The 20,092-nt window shown below is 51.9% G+C and overlaps 2 protein-coding genes and 1 long non-coding RNA gene across 11 annotated transcripts in view; all 3 read right to left on the reverse strand.

The window, feature by feature from the left end:
- Window positions 1–20,092, reverse strand: part of LOC307107735 — a 231,426-nt gene that overhangs the window by 42,206 nt on the left and 169,128 nt on the right. The gene's annotated exons all lie outside the window — the stretch shown is intronic.
- On the reverse strand, window positions 922–19,451 carry LOC307107316 (guanine nucleotide-binding protein G(s) subunit alpha isoforms short). 9 transcript variants are annotated; one of them, XM_079784505.1, is made up of 13 exons: window positions 19,297–19,451; window positions 13,176–13,248; window positions 10,178–10,222; window positions 5,953–6,007; window positions 5,753–5,872; window positions 5,038–5,135; window positions 2,729–2,783; window positions 2,566–2,639; window positions 2,386–2,444; window positions 2,166–2,286; window positions 1,851–1,981; window positions 1,696–1,763; window positions 922–1,436 (listed from the first exon to the last, which is right to left on the reverse strand). In XM_079784505.1, the coding sequence occupies exons 2-13, from the start codon at window positions 13,208–13,210 to the stop codon at window positions 1,290–1,292; spliced, it is 1,008 nt and encodes a 335-aa protein (XP_079640631.1). In that variant the 5' UTR covers window positions 13,211–13,248; window positions 19,297–19,451; the 3' UTR covers window positions 922–1,289. The 9 variants fall into 9 exon arrangements, with proteins under 9 accessions (XP_079640631.1, XP_079640626.1, XP_079640623.1 ...); XM_079784500.1 differs by having other exon boundaries at window positions 19,276–19,425; XM_079784497.1 differs by lacking the exon at window positions 19,297–19,451 and adding an exon at window positions 16,770–17,196.
- Window positions 19,293–20,092, reverse strand: part of LOC307106920 (uncharacterized protein) — a gene marked incomplete at its 3' end in the record, with an annotated part of 29,299 nt that continues 28,499 nt past the window's right edge. Inside the window, exon 2 of the mRNA XM_079783713.1 lies at window positions 19,293–19,534. Within this exon, the coding sequence (XP_079639839.1) occupies window positions 19,293–19,534 (242 nt within the window). The remainder of the gene's footprint in view (window positions 19,535–20,092) is intronic.

Consider the following 20,092-nt stretch of genomic DNA (forward strand, 5'->3'; position numbering starts at 1 on the left):
TCCTGGGGATGAAGTACTAGGGAACCCAAGTGGACCTTAGGTCCAAGCACCAACCCACCATGGCTTCATGGGGCCCGTGAGTATGAACAACCACCCCCTCCCAACAATGGCGCAAGTTTTATTTGCATTTCATTTATGACTGAGGTTCTGTGTTTACCCCAATGTTATTTGTGTATTTTTTAAGTAAACTGCTTGTTCATATACTTTGCTCATTTTTGTGATGGGTTTGCTTATTAATTCTTAAGAGCTTTTTGCTTATTAGGGATATTAACCCTTTGTTACAGATTTTTATGCAGTCCCCACCCCCATTCATATTTTATTATATGTGATTTTAATTTTTGTAGGCTCCTTCCTCTCCCTCCTCCCTCCCCCACTTAGGGCTTTTGGATCTTAGGTCATGTTTAGAGTTATAATCTAGAAACCAAGATTTTAATTGTAAAAAATAGCCATTTTAAAGTATCTTTTTATATTTAAACATGTAACTGATTCATTTGTATATGGAATGAGGTAGGGATCCAGCTTAAAATTTTCCCCAATGGCTAGCTAGTTGACTTAATACCAAATCTATTTGATAGCTCTTTGTACCACCTGTTTTGGGGAGATTCTGGGTCAACAGACACACTGGAGTGTAAGTTAGTAGAACCTTTGGATAGGGCAGCAAAGATCAAAGTGGAGAATTATTGATGGGCCTAATGGTTTTTATGGGGCATGGGTTTGGGAGGAGGATGGGGTGGATGTTTTGTACTTTCTGCAAATTGTCCTCAGAAACCCAAAGATTAAGAAAGTGGCAAAATTTTATACCCACTTATAACCTTGGGGCCTTGTCACCTCAATGTGGGGCCTCCCAACTTTTCATCACCACCAACACTATGAACAACGGCATTTGCTCGAAACCGCAAATAAGTCAAAGGAGTCCCAAACTGCTATTTTTAAATTTTTATTGATTTTTTAATGCTGCACAAGACAATATTTAATTCATTTAATTCATTTAATTCATTTATTTCTTTTATTTCTGTTTGCTGCTGTTAATTTTAGTTACTTAAAGAGAGAGGGAACCATTTTGGCCTTTTTTTCTTTTTCTTTATCTGAAGGCCGCCTTAAGCTTTCTAAATTTGGAATATTTAAGCAAGCTGAAAGGGAAAAGGGGGTTTCGCAAAATCACTCAAGGGGGAAAGGAAAGGTTGCTTTGTTAATCATGCCCTATGGTGGGTGATTAACTGCGTGTACAATTACATTTCATTTTTAATTAATTGTGCTTAAGGCTTTAATTAAATTTGGGGGTTCCCTTCTTAGAGCAGCTCATACTGACGGAGGTGCATGCGCTGGATGATGTCGCGGCAGTCGTTGAACACACGGCGGATGTTCTCGGTGTCCACAGCGCAGGTGAAGTGGGGGTAGCAGTAGTGGCGCCCATCTCCACTGGCAGTGCTGATTCTCTGTGGCACAGACAGGGACACTCGGTTAGCACCCCCTCTGCACAAACTTCCCCCCTCCACCAAGGATCCTTGACCAGCTACTAACATTAATTAAAACAAACCCAAGTCAAGGGGCACAAAAGCTAAAATTCACCGGGCAACCCATGAAATGAAATGGAAGTACTGGATAGTTTAATCTCCAAGTGTAGAATTAAGTTAATTTCCATCCTTGAGAATAAAAGCAATCAAAGAGAGAAGTAAACAAAGACCGCCTACTCACCAGAAACTCATCGCGGATGAAGTACTTGGCCCGGGTCACGCGTGGGTCCTCTCCAGGCTCGGGAGTTGCTGGGAAGAATATAAATATTTTGTTAATATACACATGGTTGTATATAGAAACTAATATGCCAATTAACTGCAGAAGGTCATTTGTACCATCCTCAGGAGTAGTGTAGCGAGCAAATTCTGGAAAGTAGTCCTCAATTTTCGATTTTCCAGCGAGGACTTTCTCAGCGAGCAGGTCTTGCTTGTTGAGGAACAGAATCACAGAGATGGTGCGCAGCCATCTAACAAAGAGGGGAGCAGGGTTAAAGCCCAGGAGAAGAGATTTCTCCTTCAGGGGCTTGCGATGCTTTCACAAGGACTTGGACAAGATTCTGCTCTAACACTGGGAAAATACAAGGGCTGGACATCAGTCCTAGGCCTCCTGGGCAAGTGGCCGGGAGAGAACCTGAGGGCTGCTCCACCAACCTGTTGTTCCAGATGCTCTTGAAGAGGTTCAGAGCCTCCTGCAGGCGGTTGGTCTGGTTGTCCTCCCGAATGACCATGTTGTAGCTGCTGCTGGCTACCACGAAGATGATGGCAGTCACATCTTCAGCACAAGAAAGCAAGGCAATATGTGTTAGAAGCAAAAGGATCCTTCACAATTACAAAAGCAGCAAGTCCTCAGACAGGAGAGAAGCTTCCCTACCATTGAAGCATTGGATCCATTTGCGGCGTTCGTCACGCTGGCCGCCCACGTCAAACATGCTGTAAGAGAAGGGACACCTGGTTACTCTCAAGGGCTACCGAGGGCCTACCATCTAACTGCCAGAGGGAACATCTAGACACCAGTATCGCTGTTTCTGAAAAAGGGAACCCATTCACTTACTGGAAGTTGACTTTGTCCACCTGGAACTTGGTCTCAAAGATTCCAGAAGTCAGGACACGGCAGCGAAGCAGGTCCTAAAACATAACCAAGGTCAATGGGTCTCACCAAAGCCAACCGAAATGTTAAAAATCGCCAATCTAGAGCAAAACTCTTGAATGTGTACCTGATCGCTGGGGACATAGTCGTCCTGCTTGATGACATCAATCTTGTCCAGGAAGCTGGGAGGGAAAGGAAGACACGGAGTGGGGGGAGTTGAGCGTCATGTCAATTTGCCCAATATTCCCACCCCTATACCAAGTCAAGCTAATGGAAATGATCACCCCACCGTTAAATCAATGGGCATTCTGCTTGTGTTGGTTACATTGATGACCTGAAGCTATACCTTAGAGCGGTTAGAGCAAATGCAATTTAAGATAAATGTATTTGGCTGACCAGTAGATCTGGGAACCAGGCCTGGGCTCCCAGGACCCCTGGCCTACAGCTGCAGTCTGAAGTCAGGCCTATCAGATTGTGTGCCTTTGATAATATCTAAGTAAAAACATTTTAAATGTAAAATTGTTTGGCTTGGACTAAATTAGCTGGTAACTTAAAAATTGTATACTTTCGCATCTCTCCATTTGGAGTTCCTCCACAAGCTAATGAAAGTGAGATGTTTGAGTTACTCAGAAGGGGTAACCCTTCCTCCTGCCTTTTAAGAACCTCGATAATGAAAGAGAACCAACGAGGTTGGCACTCAGGGGCCCTTTTTGCCCTGACCACACTGAGCAGGAAACTCACAGTGTTTCCCGTCTGTTTGGTCCATGAAATAGAACAGCCCAGATATGAATTTTGTAGTTTTTAAAAAACCTCAGGGCCACCCAGATGGCGGGGGAGCAGGCACGGGGGCGGGGTCTCAGGGACCCCCATTAGGGAGCACCTCCTCTCCCCCCAGCTGAACTTGGTGCTTTTGTGTTGCTCCACTGGAAACACCATTAGGAAAAATAACTTTTGAAAGACTGGATTAATTTAATTAATGTTTAATTAAACCCAGTGTTTTGTGTGTTTTTTTTTGTTTTGTTTTTTTTTTGGGGGGGGGGAGTCGGGTGGGGGATGGTTGGGATTGCTATAAGTGGCTGATCAGAAAACAAAGTCCAAAGGGGGAAAAGTCTATTTAAAGAAGTTCTGTAAGTTTTCCCCCTTCCTTTTCACCAGGTTAGAGTTAGTCTGGCTCGAAGGATACACTAACTTGCCCAATCAGTCTTACATTACAGCACCAGTCCAGAAATAGCTCCCCAGCCGCCCTGGCCTCCAGCGTGTTGCCATGGCAACAGAACCACAGTTCTATAAATAGCTCAACAGCACCAAATCTTGCGAGAGAGACAGCTGGAGCCGGGCCAGCCCAAACCCCAGCTCAACAAATAAAAATAGGCAGCTTAAGACAGGGGCAAGGCCCCACTACCTCCACTTTAAATGAACACAAAGCCAGTGGAGCAGAAGCTGACTGGTCAAGTGCTAGCCAGGGCCTCGGGGTCCTCCTCCCGGGAAGACATTTTATAAGCTATGTCCTCGTTTTCCCGAGTTTCTTAAAACTTTCCATAAACTGGGGATGTTGCCACTTTCATTGAAGTTGCAGGAGTCATTTAAAGTTGCATTAAAAAAGAAAAACTTTGAGTGGGCGGGGAGAGGTCAATGGGGGAAAAAGGAGACATATGTAAGACTTTCTACAATAAAGAATTAAGGAAAAAAAAGAAAAACATTAAGATGGTGGAAGATTAAAAAACAACAACAAGGCAGCCTAAACTGCTATTAATGAGGCTGCCCCGCCCCCGGGCGCACTCCGGGCCTGTACCTGTCCTCTGACTTGGATCCAGGGCACAAGCAGAAACAATTCCAGGATTTCCATTTGTTTTTCGTTACTATAATTAGCACTTCCAGCTTTTAGTTCAAACTTTTTAGAAAATCAGGGGCTTTGTTGAAGAAGGGGTGGGGGTCGCAAGGACTGGCCAAGATGGGACTGTTTTTCTGTCCGTTGTGAAAATATACAAACTTGCTTGTCTATTAAACCCGTTGCAAAGCAATTATCAGCTACCAAGGAAGGGGAGGGGGGGTGGGAGGGGGGTGGCGGCATCTTATTGCCATGTTTTTAAATTACAGCAATAAAATAAAATATTTTTACATTATCCAAAGTATGAGAGCTGCCCTGTCTACCTAATGCCTGGAGATCAAGCCAATTAATTACTTTAAGCTAATTAATTATAAATGTCACCTTATTGCTAATAATGATCATTTTGGCTAACAGACATTAATTATTTATATAAAATAATGTCACTGCACTAAAAAGTGCAATTAAGGGCTTTGAAAAGCAAGTGAATGAGCAGCACTCTGGGTGCAGGGGGGGCAGCTGGCTGGCCACCACCACAGGTGACTTGGTGTGGACTGCGGCCGCTTCCTCAGTGGGTGCCCACGTGGTGCTGATGTGGCGAGGTCACTTACTACTGGGCACAGTCAATCAGCTGGTACTCGTTGGAGCGCTCATAGCAGGCGCGGACGCCCTCGTCCTCCCACAGAGCCTTGGCGTGCTCGTAGAATTCCTGCAGGGCACAAGAGAGGCCGTCAGAGGCGGAGCCTGCACCCGGGCTGCAGCAGAGCTCGGGGTGCAAGGGATGAAGGGGGACACAAGTCCTGGCTTTTTCTCGCGTAGACTTTTAGTGTGACGCGTGCTTGTGGGGATGGGAGAGCCCAGATTTACAAGGGGTGACAGACTTTTGCTCACTCATCTTGAGCCAGGCCCTAGGGATTCTTAGTGGTTTTTTGTTTTTATTTTTTAAAATATATTTTTATTGATTTCAGAGAGGAAGGGAGAGAGAGAGAAACATCAATGATGAGAGAAAATCATTGATCGGCTGCCTCCTGCACACCCCCTAAAGGGGATCAAGCCCACAAGCCGGGCATGTGCCCTTGGCCGGAATGAACCCGGACCTTTCAGTCTGCAGGCCGAGGATCTATTCACTGAGCCAAACCGGAGAGGGCAATTGTTTTTTGTTTTTAAATATTAAGGATCCTTATGGAATTAACTCTTTCCTAAGAATCACTGAGATGTGTTCGGCAGGACACAGGCGTGGCTCTGCCACAGGTGAGCCGGTGTCACCTGGAGCTCTGTGCACCCCGAGGGGAGGGGCGAAGCACTGCAGGGCGGGGCGAAGCTTACGGGAGGGAAATCAAAGTCTGGCACGTTCATCACACTCAGAATGTAGTCCACGCGGAACTGGTTCTCGGGGTTGGCCAGCTCCACGGGCGGCACCAGGTTGCTCATGGCGGCCACAATGGTCTGAAAGGGATTTAGCAGGCGGTCAGGGGCAGTACTGTCTGGTAGGGGGCTAACAGAATGAGAAAGAACCGAGCACATACTTCAATGGCCTCCTTCAGGTTGTTTTTGATGTCCTGCACTTTGGTGGCCTTCTCACTACAGTGGGATTGAAAAGGAAAAAGAAAATCATATGGCATCATGTTGCCTAACAGGGCCGTTTTAGTCAACACATTCCACTAAGGATAGTATTCTGTTCTTGAAGGAGTGGGTGGAGGGTCCCGAGTCAAGGTGGTCTCAAATCACCACCTCCCAGCTCTGTCTGGAGGCCATGCCTGATTGGGCTCCATCAGCAAATTGGCATCTAGGTAGTGACCAAGGCCTACTGTACCAGAGGTTGTACCCTGTCCATGACTCCCCTCACATGTGGTCCTGTTTGCTCAAAGCCCCCACCACACTAGCGTGTCCTCGGTGTTAGCATCTCTGCTTGGGGCGGGGCTCACTGTGTGGCCAGGGAGAAAGTTTCATGGTTCCACTTGGGGCTTCCTCCCCACTGAATCAGGGGCTGAATGAGGTGGCTCGTAAATCCCACCTCAGGGCTTTTGCGGCCCTGGTCATTGACTTATTGATTGTTTACTTATTTAATAGTCATTGTGTCTGTCACTGTAGCCAGCAGCAATGACTGGTTGCTCTGATGTGGATAGGATTGAGACTCTGCCCCAGAAGTCTTTTATGACCTGGGACTTATGCATTGGAAGGGGGTAGGGTGGGGAGGGGGACAGAGGTTAGAAGCCTTGCTGCTTTAAACTCTTGATTTTAATTTGGACCTATATAATGGCCTCATGGAGTTAACTCTTTCCTAAGAATCACTGAGATGTGTTGGGGGGGGGGGGGGGGGAGACACAGGTGTGGCTCTGCCACAGGTGAGCCGTGTCACCTGGAGCTCTGGGCACCGAGGGGAGGGGCGAAGCACTGCAGGGCGGGGCGAAGCTTATGGGAGGGAAATCAAAGTGTGGAATGATCTCGTCCTCCGTCACTGGTATAGGCCACACCCCTGGGCTTCTGGGTACCCTCCCCCAACCCCCCTGCATAGCCTGCACCCCATTAGGTCAGTTAAAATGCTATCTTTCCCAAACTGCCCTTCACTAGAGGCTGGGCCAGCGTGTTTTTTAGGGGAAAGGGCCCCTAGCTTGGGGCATAAATCATGCCAGGCCCATTGCCCCAACCCTGCCTCTGGGCTTGGGGGGCGGGGGGGGGGGGGGCAGGTTTGGAATCAAAACACACCTGCTGTGCATTAGACCCAGGGACATGACTGAGGAGGAAACTGAGGCCGAGGGGAAGTCTGCGTCCCGCAGAAGGGACGGAGCTTATTCCTCCTGCTGTAACTTTTAAAAGAATCTCTTGAGACTTTCTATCTTTGAAGCCTTCACCTGGTTGCTTCACCCAGAGTCAGGGCGTGGGGGTGGTGACCCCTCAGGAGGAGAGGACAGAGCATAAATAGGGGAAACGCAAAGGGGTTAATAGCAGCCAGTCCGCCTGAGTTAGTGGGGGAGGGAGGGGCCTCGGAGCAGGGAGCTGAGGGGGCCGTGTGCTCACCAGCCAACAGCCGGCCCCCAAGAACCTGGTCTTTTCTGTCTTATAATATTCCCCGATCATTTGCATATGAGGGGCGGACTCTCATCTTCCCAATGAGCTCATGTGGCCCCCTTTCCAGAATCCCCCCTCCTGTTCAGCCAGCCTTGGAGGCCCTGCTCCTTCACAAGAGGGAGGGGCTGCGCTGCAGCGGGGCGGGGGGGGGGGGGGGGGGGGGGGTGTGACTTGGGAGTGGGGCAGGGCTGTTTGAGCCAGAGCTGCACTCTGGGGGGCTCTGGGAGCTGTGACGCGGGGAGGGGAGGGCCTGGGCCGCTGGCCCCACCCTGCACGGGAGATTGGGAGTATGAGCCCTCTATGTGTTTGTGCAACTTGAAGCTCCTTCCTGCAACCAGGGTGTCCAGACTCGGGGCTACGGTGTGCAGACGTCAGCACTTTAACAGGACGTGTGTAGCCCCCCCCCCCCCCCCCCCCCCCGCTTTATTTAGGGATTCAGGCTCACCTAAGACCCCACAGGGCAAATTCACTCTGTTCATTAAAAACAGGCCCCACAGGATTAAAATGAGCTGTGTCGGGGGACGCAGGGCCCGGAGGCCCGCCCACTGGGCGGATTTTCGGGGTTGAGTAGTGGTATGGTAATTGGGAAAGTTCCCGCCTTAAAATACGGATATTTTGAGAACGTGCTCAGTGTTCTGCGTATGTGAGTGGATGTGGGAGTATATCAAGTATAAGACCGCTAAAATAGGAACCCGAAACCTAACTCGGGTGTGTAATACTCCAACCCAAAAGCGCTGCCATCCAGCAATTACTATGTAGATGGAGCTATTACACTGGGGGCTGGCAGGGTGCGTCGTCACCCTTAGTGTTGCTTAATGAACTGAGTTCTGATGGCAAGACTCCGAGAAAAGCTCCTCGGGTGTCTGTCTCCGTATCAAACGGTGACAGGTGACAGGCTACAGCCTGGGGGCTGGGAGCCGGGGGCCAGGGCAGCTCCTCCCCGTGTAGGAAGCAGAGGGCTTGGTTCAAACCCCCAGGCCCCCCTCCCCCTCCCTGGGCCTCGGAGGTGGGGGTTCTCCATTCTTGTGCTTTTATGGGGGACAGACAGACAAAAGAAGAGAGACAGAAGACAGACAGGGACTGCTGAGACATGCAGAGAAGTTTTATTTATCACGTATGTTAATATTGTATTTACTGCAGAACGGTCAGAGAGAAGAGAAGGCAAGGATTAGCAGGGCAGGGTTAGGCCAGCATCTAGCACACAGGAGTTGTTCAGTAAGGACTTGTCACTACTTCTCAAATGCCAACTTTTGGTACAGTAAACTGACAATCAGCCACTTGTTACATAGATGCCTATTTTGATGTCACACTTCATTTTGAACAATTAAGGAGTGTCTAGTTTGAAGTCACACTACATTTTGAACAATTAAGGAGTAAAACGTCTATTTTGATGTCACACTACATTTTGAACAGTTAAGTAGTAAATGTCTACTTTGGATGTCACATCACATTTTGAACAATTAAGAATTTCATTCCATTTTTGTTTTTGTGATTTTTTTTTGCATTTTTCAATTTTTTTGTGTTTTTTATTTTTCTCCCCCCCCCCAGTTATCTTTAGATGTTAGGTGTAGTCCCCCCTCCCCCCTCCCCCCTCCCCCCACCCCCCCACCCTCACCCCCCACAACAGAATAGTATTCTTATTAGAAGTTCCTAAAACGGGTAATCCCAGCATGCAAGGGTGACAGGACAGTCGGGGAGGGGGGAGAAGAGAAACGGGGCAGGGGGAAGAGGAGAAACCGGGGCAGGGGGAAGAAGAGAAACCGTAGCCATCATCTAGGGGTAAAATATTCTAAAAGAAACAGATGAACAAACATGTGTCAGTCACTTTGTCCCGACCCCCATCTCCTTTGCCCCGCCCCTCCCAGCCACTTCTTTGAGGTGCCCTAACTCAGTCCATGGCCCTGCATGGTCTCATGAGGAAGCTGCCGATGACAGCATGCTGAACGTGCAGGCACAGCTGGAGCAGGTTACCTGTCATGCATGCATGTGTGTGCTGGCATGTGATGGTGGTGGTGACGCAGGAAGTGAAGAAAAAAAAAATAATTCGATAATGAATGGGGGAAAAGATGGATGCCATCACTCATTTTCTGTCCTGCCCACTAGCTGACATACAGGCCTCGGATTAAATTGGTAACTTTTTGACCAGAGGCTTTTCGAGATCCACTCGCCCCCACGTGCCAAGTACTTCTTTTTCCCAAATTAAGGAGGGTGTGGCACCTCGTATTTTAGGGATTTTTCTCAGAGAGGTCTGAAATTTTAAAATCAGACCCACTGGGTGATGGAATTTAGTAGTTTTTTTTTTTTTTTAAAGTAGCAGATTCAAATGAAGAGCTGGGGCGGGGGGTGGGGGGCAGGTAGGAGCGGGGGAATGGACTGGATAGGAACCATAAGGAAAAACAGCAATTCTCAAAATCTTAAACTGGTGGTCTAAGGCTGGCAGCTACAGCTTTCCCCAGCTGGATCTAATCATACTTTAAGGATGGCCAAAAGAAAACCCACAACAGAACTGTTTTGCATTTCCCGTGCCATGAGATGAGGTTATGTGTTGTTTGCGAACGTATATCAAGATGGATGATGGCCCTTGGATGATTTTGCCTTCTTCCTGGGGCTCTACCCTCAGTTTCCCAATAGGATCTTCATGTCTGTTTGTTTAGAAGTTTTTCTGTTTTTGAATGTGCCTACCCTTCGCTGTTGCTCCTGGCAGCCTGCGGGTCCTCTTCGCCGCCCCTTTTAAAGAGAGATTGAAAGCTCACCTAATCTGCAAGGCACTGCAATTTCCCCAAATCCCCACCCAGCCTCTCTCCATTCCTCGGCAAAGGCCGCCATCCCGTTAGTGCTCAGGTCGCCTTCCTGGCTACCTAGGAAGGTCTCCTGGGGCTGCGGGCCGAGGAGGGAGAATTCCACACCTCGGCTGCAGTGTTAGCAGAGCCCCCTGGAGACTCTGGTCGGGGACAGAAGGGACTGCTAATTATTTTCTTGTGCTCTCACTAATTGTGCATGCACCAGGGAGCCAGGCGGGGATTTCTCTCCATCCTCTGGAGAACACAGCAGTACCTGCAAGGTCCTCGTGCTCCCAGACCTCCGTCCTCAGTGCTGTACCTGAGCAGAGGCAGCACCCGGGTGACGTCTGCCTGTGACATCTGCTGCAACAGTAAGACCTCCCTCCCTGCAGCCCAGAAACTACCATATGATGTCATTGATGAGTAACTGCTCCCCGTAAACTGTCATCACTTAAAACCGTATCTGGACTTCGAAAACCAAACCAAACCAAAAACACCTTTCAAAACCTAGTCTTCCTGACTGGTGGGCACCCCACCCTGAAGGTCTGAGGGGCAGCCTGGCTAAGCGTCTGTGGTTTTGTCATCGATTAGCTGATTAGCTCAGCTGGCATTAATGGTGCTGTTTTTTTCTGGCACTCAGTGTAAGAAGAGTTAGCTGTGCGTTAGGGAAATCTGACTTTGACCTCTATTTCTGAAAGTCAGATTAGAATTAAAAGTTACTCTACACAGGTAACCAGCACGCAGTCTGCGACAGTTCAGGCAAGTTGAACAGCTCAGCCCAGCACTAAGGAAGCGCACATGTACTTACGGAGGGAAAAGACCCCGCACCCGACGCCCCATTTCCTAGGCAAGCCCTGGCTGAGAGGGAGACTGTCTGTTGCAATACCACATCAAGGAGAAAGGAAAAAAGAGGCTCCTTGGACAAGATAAAAATAAGGTTTCTAGACTCACACTGAGAAGAATTCCCTATATGTCACTTTCGCAGGCTAAATTTAACATCCTTGAAGATTACCTATGGCTTCCTCTACGAAGCAGGCAAACTGGGAACTCACTTCCTCTTTTTAAAAAAAGAAAATACAAAAGAGAAGTTTTGGTTTAAATGCCTGGACTGCGTTATAGACTGGCTCACTGAGAGAGGAAAATCCTTTCTCTAAAAATAACTAACTAACTAAATAAATAGGGGAATTAGTAGGGTTATAAAACTTTAAATTATTTTCAGAATGTCCTACCTTCCATCGGACAGAACTAAGGTAAACGTGGCTGCTGCATCCCTTTAAAATTGCTAGCCACGTCGTTCCAAACAGAATGTTTATGTCGAGGGTCCGCAGGTGGGTTTATTTCGGTTAACTAGCCTCCTGAAACACTCCCCGTTAAGTTGCGGGGGGGGGGGGGAGGGGGGGGATTATGCAAGGTTTTTCTTTAAATGACAAATTCATATAACTGGAAGTCTGTCTCCGGTTTGTGTATTGACCGGTGGCCATCTCTGGGGGCAGGGTTCACTGAAGGGTGTGTAAGGAATTGAGAATTTCAGATCTGGCTTCTGTGAGAAGGCGACCCGACCCGTGTAATGAACAGCATGCATGGGCGCACTGCCCACCCCCTGGGAGTCAGCCGTAAGGTGGGCGAGCCAGCCCATCCCTCTGAATTCAAGGGGAAAGCCTAAAAGGCACCTCAACTAAAATAGCCATTTGTATGATGTCATCCTTTTTTTACCCCCCCCCCAACTGTTTGATCTAAGAAATTCTAGAATTTTCCATAAAGAGCTGCCTTCAGTGCAGTTTAACCTCTGAAAGGTGGTAAAATTCATTGTTTCCCTAGTACTGCGGGGGGGGGGGGGGGGGGGCAATAGGGCTTTTTACTGGATGTTTATGGGGTTTGCTTGTTTTTTCGGGTGTATAACTGAATTAAACTATGCCACCGTGACTCGGTGATCCCCCGTTCGGAAACTAAAGGGAATGCAACGCAGGGGTCAACTTTCACCAGGGTTAAGAGGGGCTGGAACTGCTAACCAGCTAGTAATGGTGAACCAGTGCCCGAAAACCAGGAAAACAGGCTGGTCCACTTAGCTGGGGTCTGAGGGGAGCGACTCCCTGACTAGAGGAGGCTCGCTCCCCTCCTCTGCGCCCGCCCGGCAAGGAGGACCCGTGTTTCCCATCCCTGGCACATGCGTTTTCTGTTCATCGCTATTCGCACTGCGGCTTCCTCACATTGCCTGAGACCAAGATGCCTAAAAGGACGTTTCAAAGACAAAAGTGCCCCTCGATCCAGCTGGAAGCACCTAACTCCTAGCCTTTCCATCACTTAAATACCCCCCCTGCGTCCCTCAGGCACAACTATTGATTTTTCAAAAGGGAAACGATGATTTGCCCGTGACAGTAATTCCAAGGGTAGGGGGATGAGTAATTATTAACCAGGGCTGCCTCGTCTAACTTTGTTTTGTGAGAATATTATTGAAACAATGTTTCCTCAATAGTTAAAACATCCTGCCTTGGTGCACTGCGGTGAAACCTGCTGGGGGGGGGGGGGGGGGGGTGCTCTGCAGTGGGGTGTCACCTGACTGAGGGGTGGCCACAGCCGTGTCGGCCATGTTGGGGACCCACTGCACCACAGCCTGCGGCAGACCGGTCCCGGGCCGCCCCGGCCATCTTTTCCCGGGGAGGGGGGGCGTTTCCTCCGCATGACCCCGTGCTTTACTGCCATTACTGTGATCACTTGTGGCTGCACCAGACATTAAGAGGAGGGAGGGGGGAACCCCTCAGGAGCTCTCCTTAGGATGTCCTAATATGCAGGCTGAAAAAATTAGGTGAAAATTGGCTGCCCAGTCTCCCAAGCTGCCTAAACTTCCTAAAGGTTAGTTAGTATCCAGCGGGTCCTGTCCCTGGTGCGGCTTAGACACTTACTCTCCATTAAACCCATTAACATGCAGAATCCTCATTTGCTTGACAATGGTGCTTTTACCAGACTCTCCCGCACCTAGAAAATGAAAGTAAGTCTCAGGTTATGAAGGAGCATTTTACACGCTCTGGGCAGTGAGAGGACTGCTGTTTTCCATAGAAGCAACACAAAGAGAAACAAACAAACAAAATAAAGACGTGCAATTTTCATTGACATTTCGACACATCAAAAATATAATAAATGTCCAACTTGGTGTCCCTGCAGTATTTCACCATTAAATAACAAACAAGAATTAAAGGTTTTGTGGCTGTGGGCTGTTTAAAAATTTGTGGGGTGGGGAAGCCAAGGGGGGGGGGGAAGTGATGCAATTTTGTCATTTTGGGGAGGGGGTGCGAGAAAATTGAAGTCCAAACTGTGAAACTGAATCCTTGGAACAGAGAATTCAGGTAAATTGCACACGTGAATGTGTAGAACCACATAATTGCTTGTTTGTCACATGTTTCATGGTTAAAATACCAGGGCCCACACCAGCGCCCGATACTGCAGCCTGACGCAGCACGTGCCTCCCAAGCACTGTCCCGAAGCAGATGCTGCCCCGAGTCCCAGGCCGCAGAAAACTCAGTCCTCAACCCGCAGGGGGGCCTTTTACCCAACCCCCGCTCCCCCATGCTCTCTGGGTTCAGCAACCATGTTATAGGGGAGGGGGGAGTGGTAGAAGACCACCAATTTTATCTTCTGGAAAAACACATTTTAATATCAAATATAGTGTTTGAGAGCGACATTAACATGCAGCAACTCTAATAAGAGTTAAAAACTTTAATAAGGAAAAATATACCTGGAAACCACTGCATTTTCAAAGATGTCAAGCCCTTCCCAACTAAAAGAAGGGTGACATATCTCCATTTAAAATGACCTTACCTTTATGCGAATAGTGAAAAACCACATTTCCAAGCTAGAAGGAGGATTGCTATTGTTTTTTTAAATTTTGGGGGGGTAAATACACACTGTTCCACAAATAATTCTTGTGTGAATCATTTTTTTTTTATCTTTCTCTCACACAAACTGTTTGGGTGGGTTTTTTTTCTTTACCCCCGCCCCCTTACTTTTCTTAATTGTTTTGTTTTACTTCCCAGAGAATAAAGCATTCCTCCTTCTCTTGCCTTTTCACAAGGCTGTAATCAATACCTGGGAAAGTTAAAATGTTTCTAAAGAAACATTGATTTCAAAGCAAACACTCTTTCTTAATGAGTCTCACACATTAAAATATTAAAATATGAGATTCCATGAAGAAAAAACATAAAATTAATCAGAATCTCCAATATTCTTATTTCAGAGGTGTTAGGATGCGTAATACGGCTTTTAGAGGCACAAAACAGATCGGTGCCTCAGTTTCCACATATATGAAATAAGAGAATTGGGCTGGAAAAGTTTTTTTGTGGCACTGTAATTCACTATTAAATTAAGACGGATTACAGAGAGGACTTGGGACATCACTGTTTCCTCTTGGGGGGGGGGGGCGTTATTTGGTGAGAATCACCTTAAAAATGCAAAATGTCTTCTTGCACTGGCTAGGGCTGCAGACACCTGTGCCAGCAGCTATCAATCAGCTGGGATAAAATGTAGCCATAGGACATTGGGGAAGGTGAGCCCAGCAGGCAAGGTGTGGCCAGAAGTAACAGTCTCAGAGCAGAGGAGACTTTGTGATTACTGCCAAAGGTGTTAGAAATTTAAGGCACCATTAGCATCATACTTGTTTCAAATTAGTATTCAGGTACGGATAGCATCCAAGGGAACGGTTCTAGACTTTTCCAGGCTTACACTTTGAAATCAAGTTTATGCATATTATTCTTCACATAGTATAATTCTGCCTTTAGGAGTTTTAAATAAGACCTCAACATATGTATCATTTAATTACTGAAATTGCAAGTGCAGAAACACCAAAAAACACTTATTTACACTTAATTATTTTCTGCTTTATATAAACCTGGACTCAGGAGAACAAAGACATAACCCATCCAAACCAGCAAAGCAAACACCACCAAGAAAAGCAGCCTTTACACTTTATTCTTTATAACTAAGCTGTTTTGTTGAAGTGTTACCATGAACTAGGTCTTAACCTACCAATTCACCAATTCAGATAACCAAATTACTGAGGAAGTGGAAAACTTCCATACTAATTAATGCTTGTGTAATTCTTCTGGTCATTTCACCACTTTTTTTTAATGTTTTTATTTTTTTAATTTTAACTTCTTTCCCCCTCCCCAAGGCAGCACCTTTAAGAAAAAGGAGGAAAGGTCATCTCAAATTCCACCCCCCCCTTTCTGGCCAAAGTGAAAACCGCAATCAGGAGAGAAAACCCAGAACCAAACAACCAAACGTCACTTGACAAACAACTAATTAACGTCTTTTCATCTCCTCCACCTGGAAAAAAGTCTCCTTAAAGCGCAATCCACCTCCCTACCCCCTTGAAAAGGACAAAAAACGCCATTTCCAGACCCAGAAGCCATTTCCAGACAAATGTCATTTTCCAGTTCTGATTTGTGAATGCCCCCCCCCCCTTCCACAAAGTACTCTCAATGTGGAGGACTAACAGGAAAATGTGTGTGTTAATTTATTGGGGGGAGGCGATGCTGCTGGGGGGGCGGGGGTGAGGGCAGCTGCTACAATTAATTCTCTTCTTTGCTTTTCAAAAAGCCTGCATGTCTGGAAGGGGGGAAAAAGGTCATACTGTAAAAATGACGTGTCATTTGGCTTCACTGGGCACTTAGCGTACCAACTCCATTTTTTTATTTTTTTTATTTGATTCTCCTTCCCTTCTTGCCACGGCCTGGCCGGGCCCAGGACACGTCTGCTCCGCGCACAGTGTCCGGCCTGAAACGCACCAAGTCGCGCCCAGCGCCGCCGCGCTCCCTCCTCCCCCACCCCCACTCCGGCGCCACGACTCGCCCGCGCCCCCTCCCCCTCCCGCACCACCTTTACACTCGGAACCCTTCCGAGGGGCTGATGTCACCCGCCCCCCCTCCCCGGCCACTTCCCCCGCCAAAGCCTCCCTTTGGGGAGGCCCTTGAGGCCACTGCGGCGTCCCCCCGCGCCCCCCCTCCTCTTCTGGCCCCTCTTTCTTTCCCCCCTTCCCTCTCCGAACAAATCACACACCCCACGGAGGCGGGTCCCCCTCCTTCAGCCCGCCGCCCCATTTCCTGTCCCCGAAACCCTCTTTTTGTCGCAGTCTCCGGAGCCCAGTGGGGCTCCCCCTCCCCCTTCCCAACAAGCACCCAAGTCCCCGGCGTCGTGTAGGCCTCGCGGAAAGAAAAAAGAGCGAGGGGGAGGGCAAAAGAGAAGCCAAGAGCGAGAGAGCCGGCCAGGGGAGGGGGACCCGCGCCCGCCTCGCCAAGCCCCCCGACCCCATTTTGAGCCCCGCCCGCCGAATCTGCGCCCCGGGGTCCCCCTTCCGGCCTCGTCCCCAGAGACAGAGCCCTTGGGCGGGCCACGGGCTCGGGAGCGCGCGCCCGGGCGGGGGACGGGCTCGGCGCGCGCGGCCTGCGGGCGCCCCGAGGGGCTCCCGAGCCGGGCCGGGCCGGCGCCCCCCGCCCCGCCCTTACCCAGCAGCAGCAGGCGGTGCGTGGCCCGGTAGACCTGCTTGTCCTTCTGCAGTTGCTTCTCGATCTTTTTGTTGGCCTCGCGCTGCGCCTTCTCCTCGTTGCGCTGGTCCTCGGTCTTACTGTTTCCGAGACAGCCCATGGCGGCGGCGGCGGGGCACGGGGCGCGGCCGGCTGCGGCGGGTCGGGCGCGGGCGGCCTCAGGCGGGCCGAGAGGGCTGGGGCAGCGCCGGGCGGGCGGGCCGGGCGCGGGCTAGGCTCCTCGGGGAGGAGCGCGCGGGGCGGACTGCGAGCCGCACGGGGAGGGTGGTGTCGGTCGGACGGAGGGGAACGAGCCGCTCCCCGCCCCTCGAGCCGAAGCCAAAGGGGCTGATGGCCGCTCCGGGCCGAGGCGGACCAGAGCAGGAGCTGCGGGAGCTGCTGGAGCTGCTGCCGCCGCTGCCGCTCTTATTGCCTCGGCCCGGGCCCGCCGCCCCTACCCAAAAGGGCCCCGGCGGGCGGGGGGAAGCGGGGGGAGAAGGAGGCGGCGGCGAGGGGGGTGGAAGGAGGAGGAGGAGGGATGAGGAGCAGCCGCGGCAGCAGCCGCGGCGGCGGGGAGGGCGGGAGCTGGCAGAGGGAGGCGCCCCCCGGGTGCCCGGGGAGGGGGGTCCCTCCGCCCGCACCCGGCCCGGGACGGTACGGGGACAGGTCGGGGAGCCGCCCCCTCGCCCCCCAGGCTTGGGCCCCAAACGGGCGGGCCGCGGGGGGAGAGGGGGCGGCTCCGAGCCAGTGACGACCCCTCGCACGACGCCAACGCTCCACCCTCCCCAGGCCGCGTAGCCTGGCGGCCCCCGAGGCCACCGCCCCCCTCCTCCCGCAGGCGCCGCCGAGGGGCCGGGGTGGGCGGAAGGGGAGGGAGCACGAGCCAGAGCCCGGACTTCGGAAAATTTTCTAAAAGAGAGAGAGTTACAGAGAAAGCCAGAGAGCAGCGTGTGTGGAAAAAGCTAGGCGAGCACGAACCAAAGGACAGAGCAACCGAAAAGGAAAATGTGTTCACACAAACACACAAACTTAATAAACTCCACACTACACAGCGATGGTGGTGGTGATGGTGGTGTCTGGTGGTGGTGGTGGTGGTGGCGGGGGTGGGGGGCAAGGGGGGGCGGACTAGATGAGCCTCTCCCCGCGCCCCCGGCGTCGGGCGCCCAGGCCCGAGCCGAAGGACCCCGTGGCCCCGGAGCGCCCCCGGCCTCTGCGCTTGGCGCGGCCGCCCCAGTAGGAGAAGAAGGCGCAGCCCAGGAACATTCGGAAGCAGCAGGTCGCCCCGAACACGAAGCCACAGCCACGGCCATGCTCCGTGCGCTTCTGTAGCAGGAAGTCGAGCACCCACGAGGGGCTGCGCACGGAGAACATCAGAAAAACCATGAGGGGCAGGTGGGCGCTCAGCTCGCTGGACTTCGGTGACCCTGGATGCCACGCGACGCCCCCCACGCGGGGCTCCGTGTAGTAGGCGTCGTCCTCGTCCCAGTACCACTGGGCCCAGACCCTATTCGTGCCCCCGATGCCGGCGCCCTCGCCGGCCCCTCTTGCGCCCTCCGCGGTGCCCGCGGCGGCGGCGGCGGCGGCGGCCTCCGGGCGGCGGGCCGCCTCCTGGGCTGCGGACCCCTTCTTCTTCTTCTTCTTCTGCATCTTCTCCAACTTCTTCCTCTCCTTCTCCTTCTTCTTCTCCGCCTTTCGCCTCTGCTCCAGCAGCTTCTTCTCGAGTTTTCTCTGCTCCTTCTCGGTCAGGAACTTCTCCGGGGGCACCTCGCACGGCAGGTTCTTGGGGTTCTTCCAGGGCTTCTTGGGGTCCCCGCTCTTCCACAGTGCGGGCGGCTCTCTCGGTTCGGCCAGCGCTGCAGCCGCCGCTGCAGCTTCGGCAGCCACCTCGGCCGCAGCGGCCGCCGTCTTCTTCCCGCTGTCCAGGGCCCTGGCTTTGATCTTCCTGGCTATCTTCAGCATGGTTGCTGGGCCACCTCGGGTTGCCTGGTTCCCGCCTGGCCCGGGCGCCCTGCTTGCCCCTGGCCTCGGCCTGGCGGAACCCCGTGCGCCCCGTGTCGGGGGTCTCCGCTGCGATGCCCGACGCGCTGCCCCGGGGCCGCGGAGCGCGGCTGCCCGGCTTCGGGCTGCTGGGCTAGTTGCCTAAGAGTTAGCGCCAAAAAGGATGAGCAAATGAAAAAAGGGCGAGAACACACCAAAAAGCACCCAACAACAGCGAAAAACCAAAAAGCACCGAGAAATGTCAAACAACTAAAAAAAAAAAAAGTGCAGAGACGCGATGGCACGAGTTTGCTGTTACCCTCAGACGCTCCTTAGGTTGGCTCTTGGGCGCGCCAATGGAGAGAAGAAAAGAGAAAAGAGAGAATTGGGGGGTGCCCGGGAGCCGAAGGGCAGGGAGGCAGCGCCTGGGCGCCCCTGCCCTGCCCCAGCGGCTCTTGCCCGCGCCAGGCCACTCGCACTTCGCGGGAAGCCACGGGGCACCGGGACTTACATGTGAGTTAAGTGCACTCACACGCAAGGCAGTGCCTGCCGGCCGCCCGCAGCCGCCCCGCGCCGGGACAGGGGTTCGCTCCAGCCGAGGCGCCGCAGCCCCGAGCCAGAGAGCCGGCGAGTGCCGCGCAGGGCCAGCCACTTGACGCAGCCCGCTCCGCGGTGCCGACGCGACTGACTGTCCCAGCCGAAGACCGGCGCTCCTAACCAGTCCGATGACGCCCCAGCCTCTTCAGAGGACTGACCCACAGCGGTGGCCCCTATAAACCGAAGGGGAAGCCGAAAAATCGGCCCGCCGAGGACTTACCCAAATGGGCCGCCGCGCACCCTACGGGTGTGGGCCGATATGCGGACGTCACAGGAGTGGGCAGGGGGCGCGAGGGGTGCAGTGGTGGGGGGCACGGGGGCGCCCAAGTTGGTGGGCACCGGACCCCGCCTCCCAGACCTGCCTCCCAATTTTCGGTGAGTGGTGTAGCCCTGGGCGGCGTGCAAAGTGTGCGACGGCGGCGCTTACCCCTGCTGCGCGCCTCACCTCCAGCTTCCCGGTTAGTGCACGCGGGACCGCTACCCACCCCTCCCTCCTGGCGGCGCGCGCCCGCCGAGGTAGGTGTCGGCAGCCTAACTACTTTCGACGCCTAGAAAGGTTTCAGATCGGAAGAGCGGTGCTACGTGAACGCAAAACTAGCATTGCTGGAAGCTGCCGGCAGCCGGCCGGCGACACGGGAGCCGAGCAGTGTTGGCCGAGGAGGCTGCGGAGTCGGCGCTCCGGCGTCTTCCCAGGCGGGAGAAGTGGTGGAACCGGGTGTCCCGTTCTCCAG

The sequence above is a fragment of the Cnephaeus nilssonii genome, assembly GCF_951640355.1.
Source record: "Cnephaeus nilssonii genome assembly, chromosome: 11".
Taxonomy (NCBI): Eukaryota; Metazoa; Chordata; class Mammalia; order Chiroptera; family Vespertilionidae; genus Cnephaeus; species Cnephaeus nilssonii.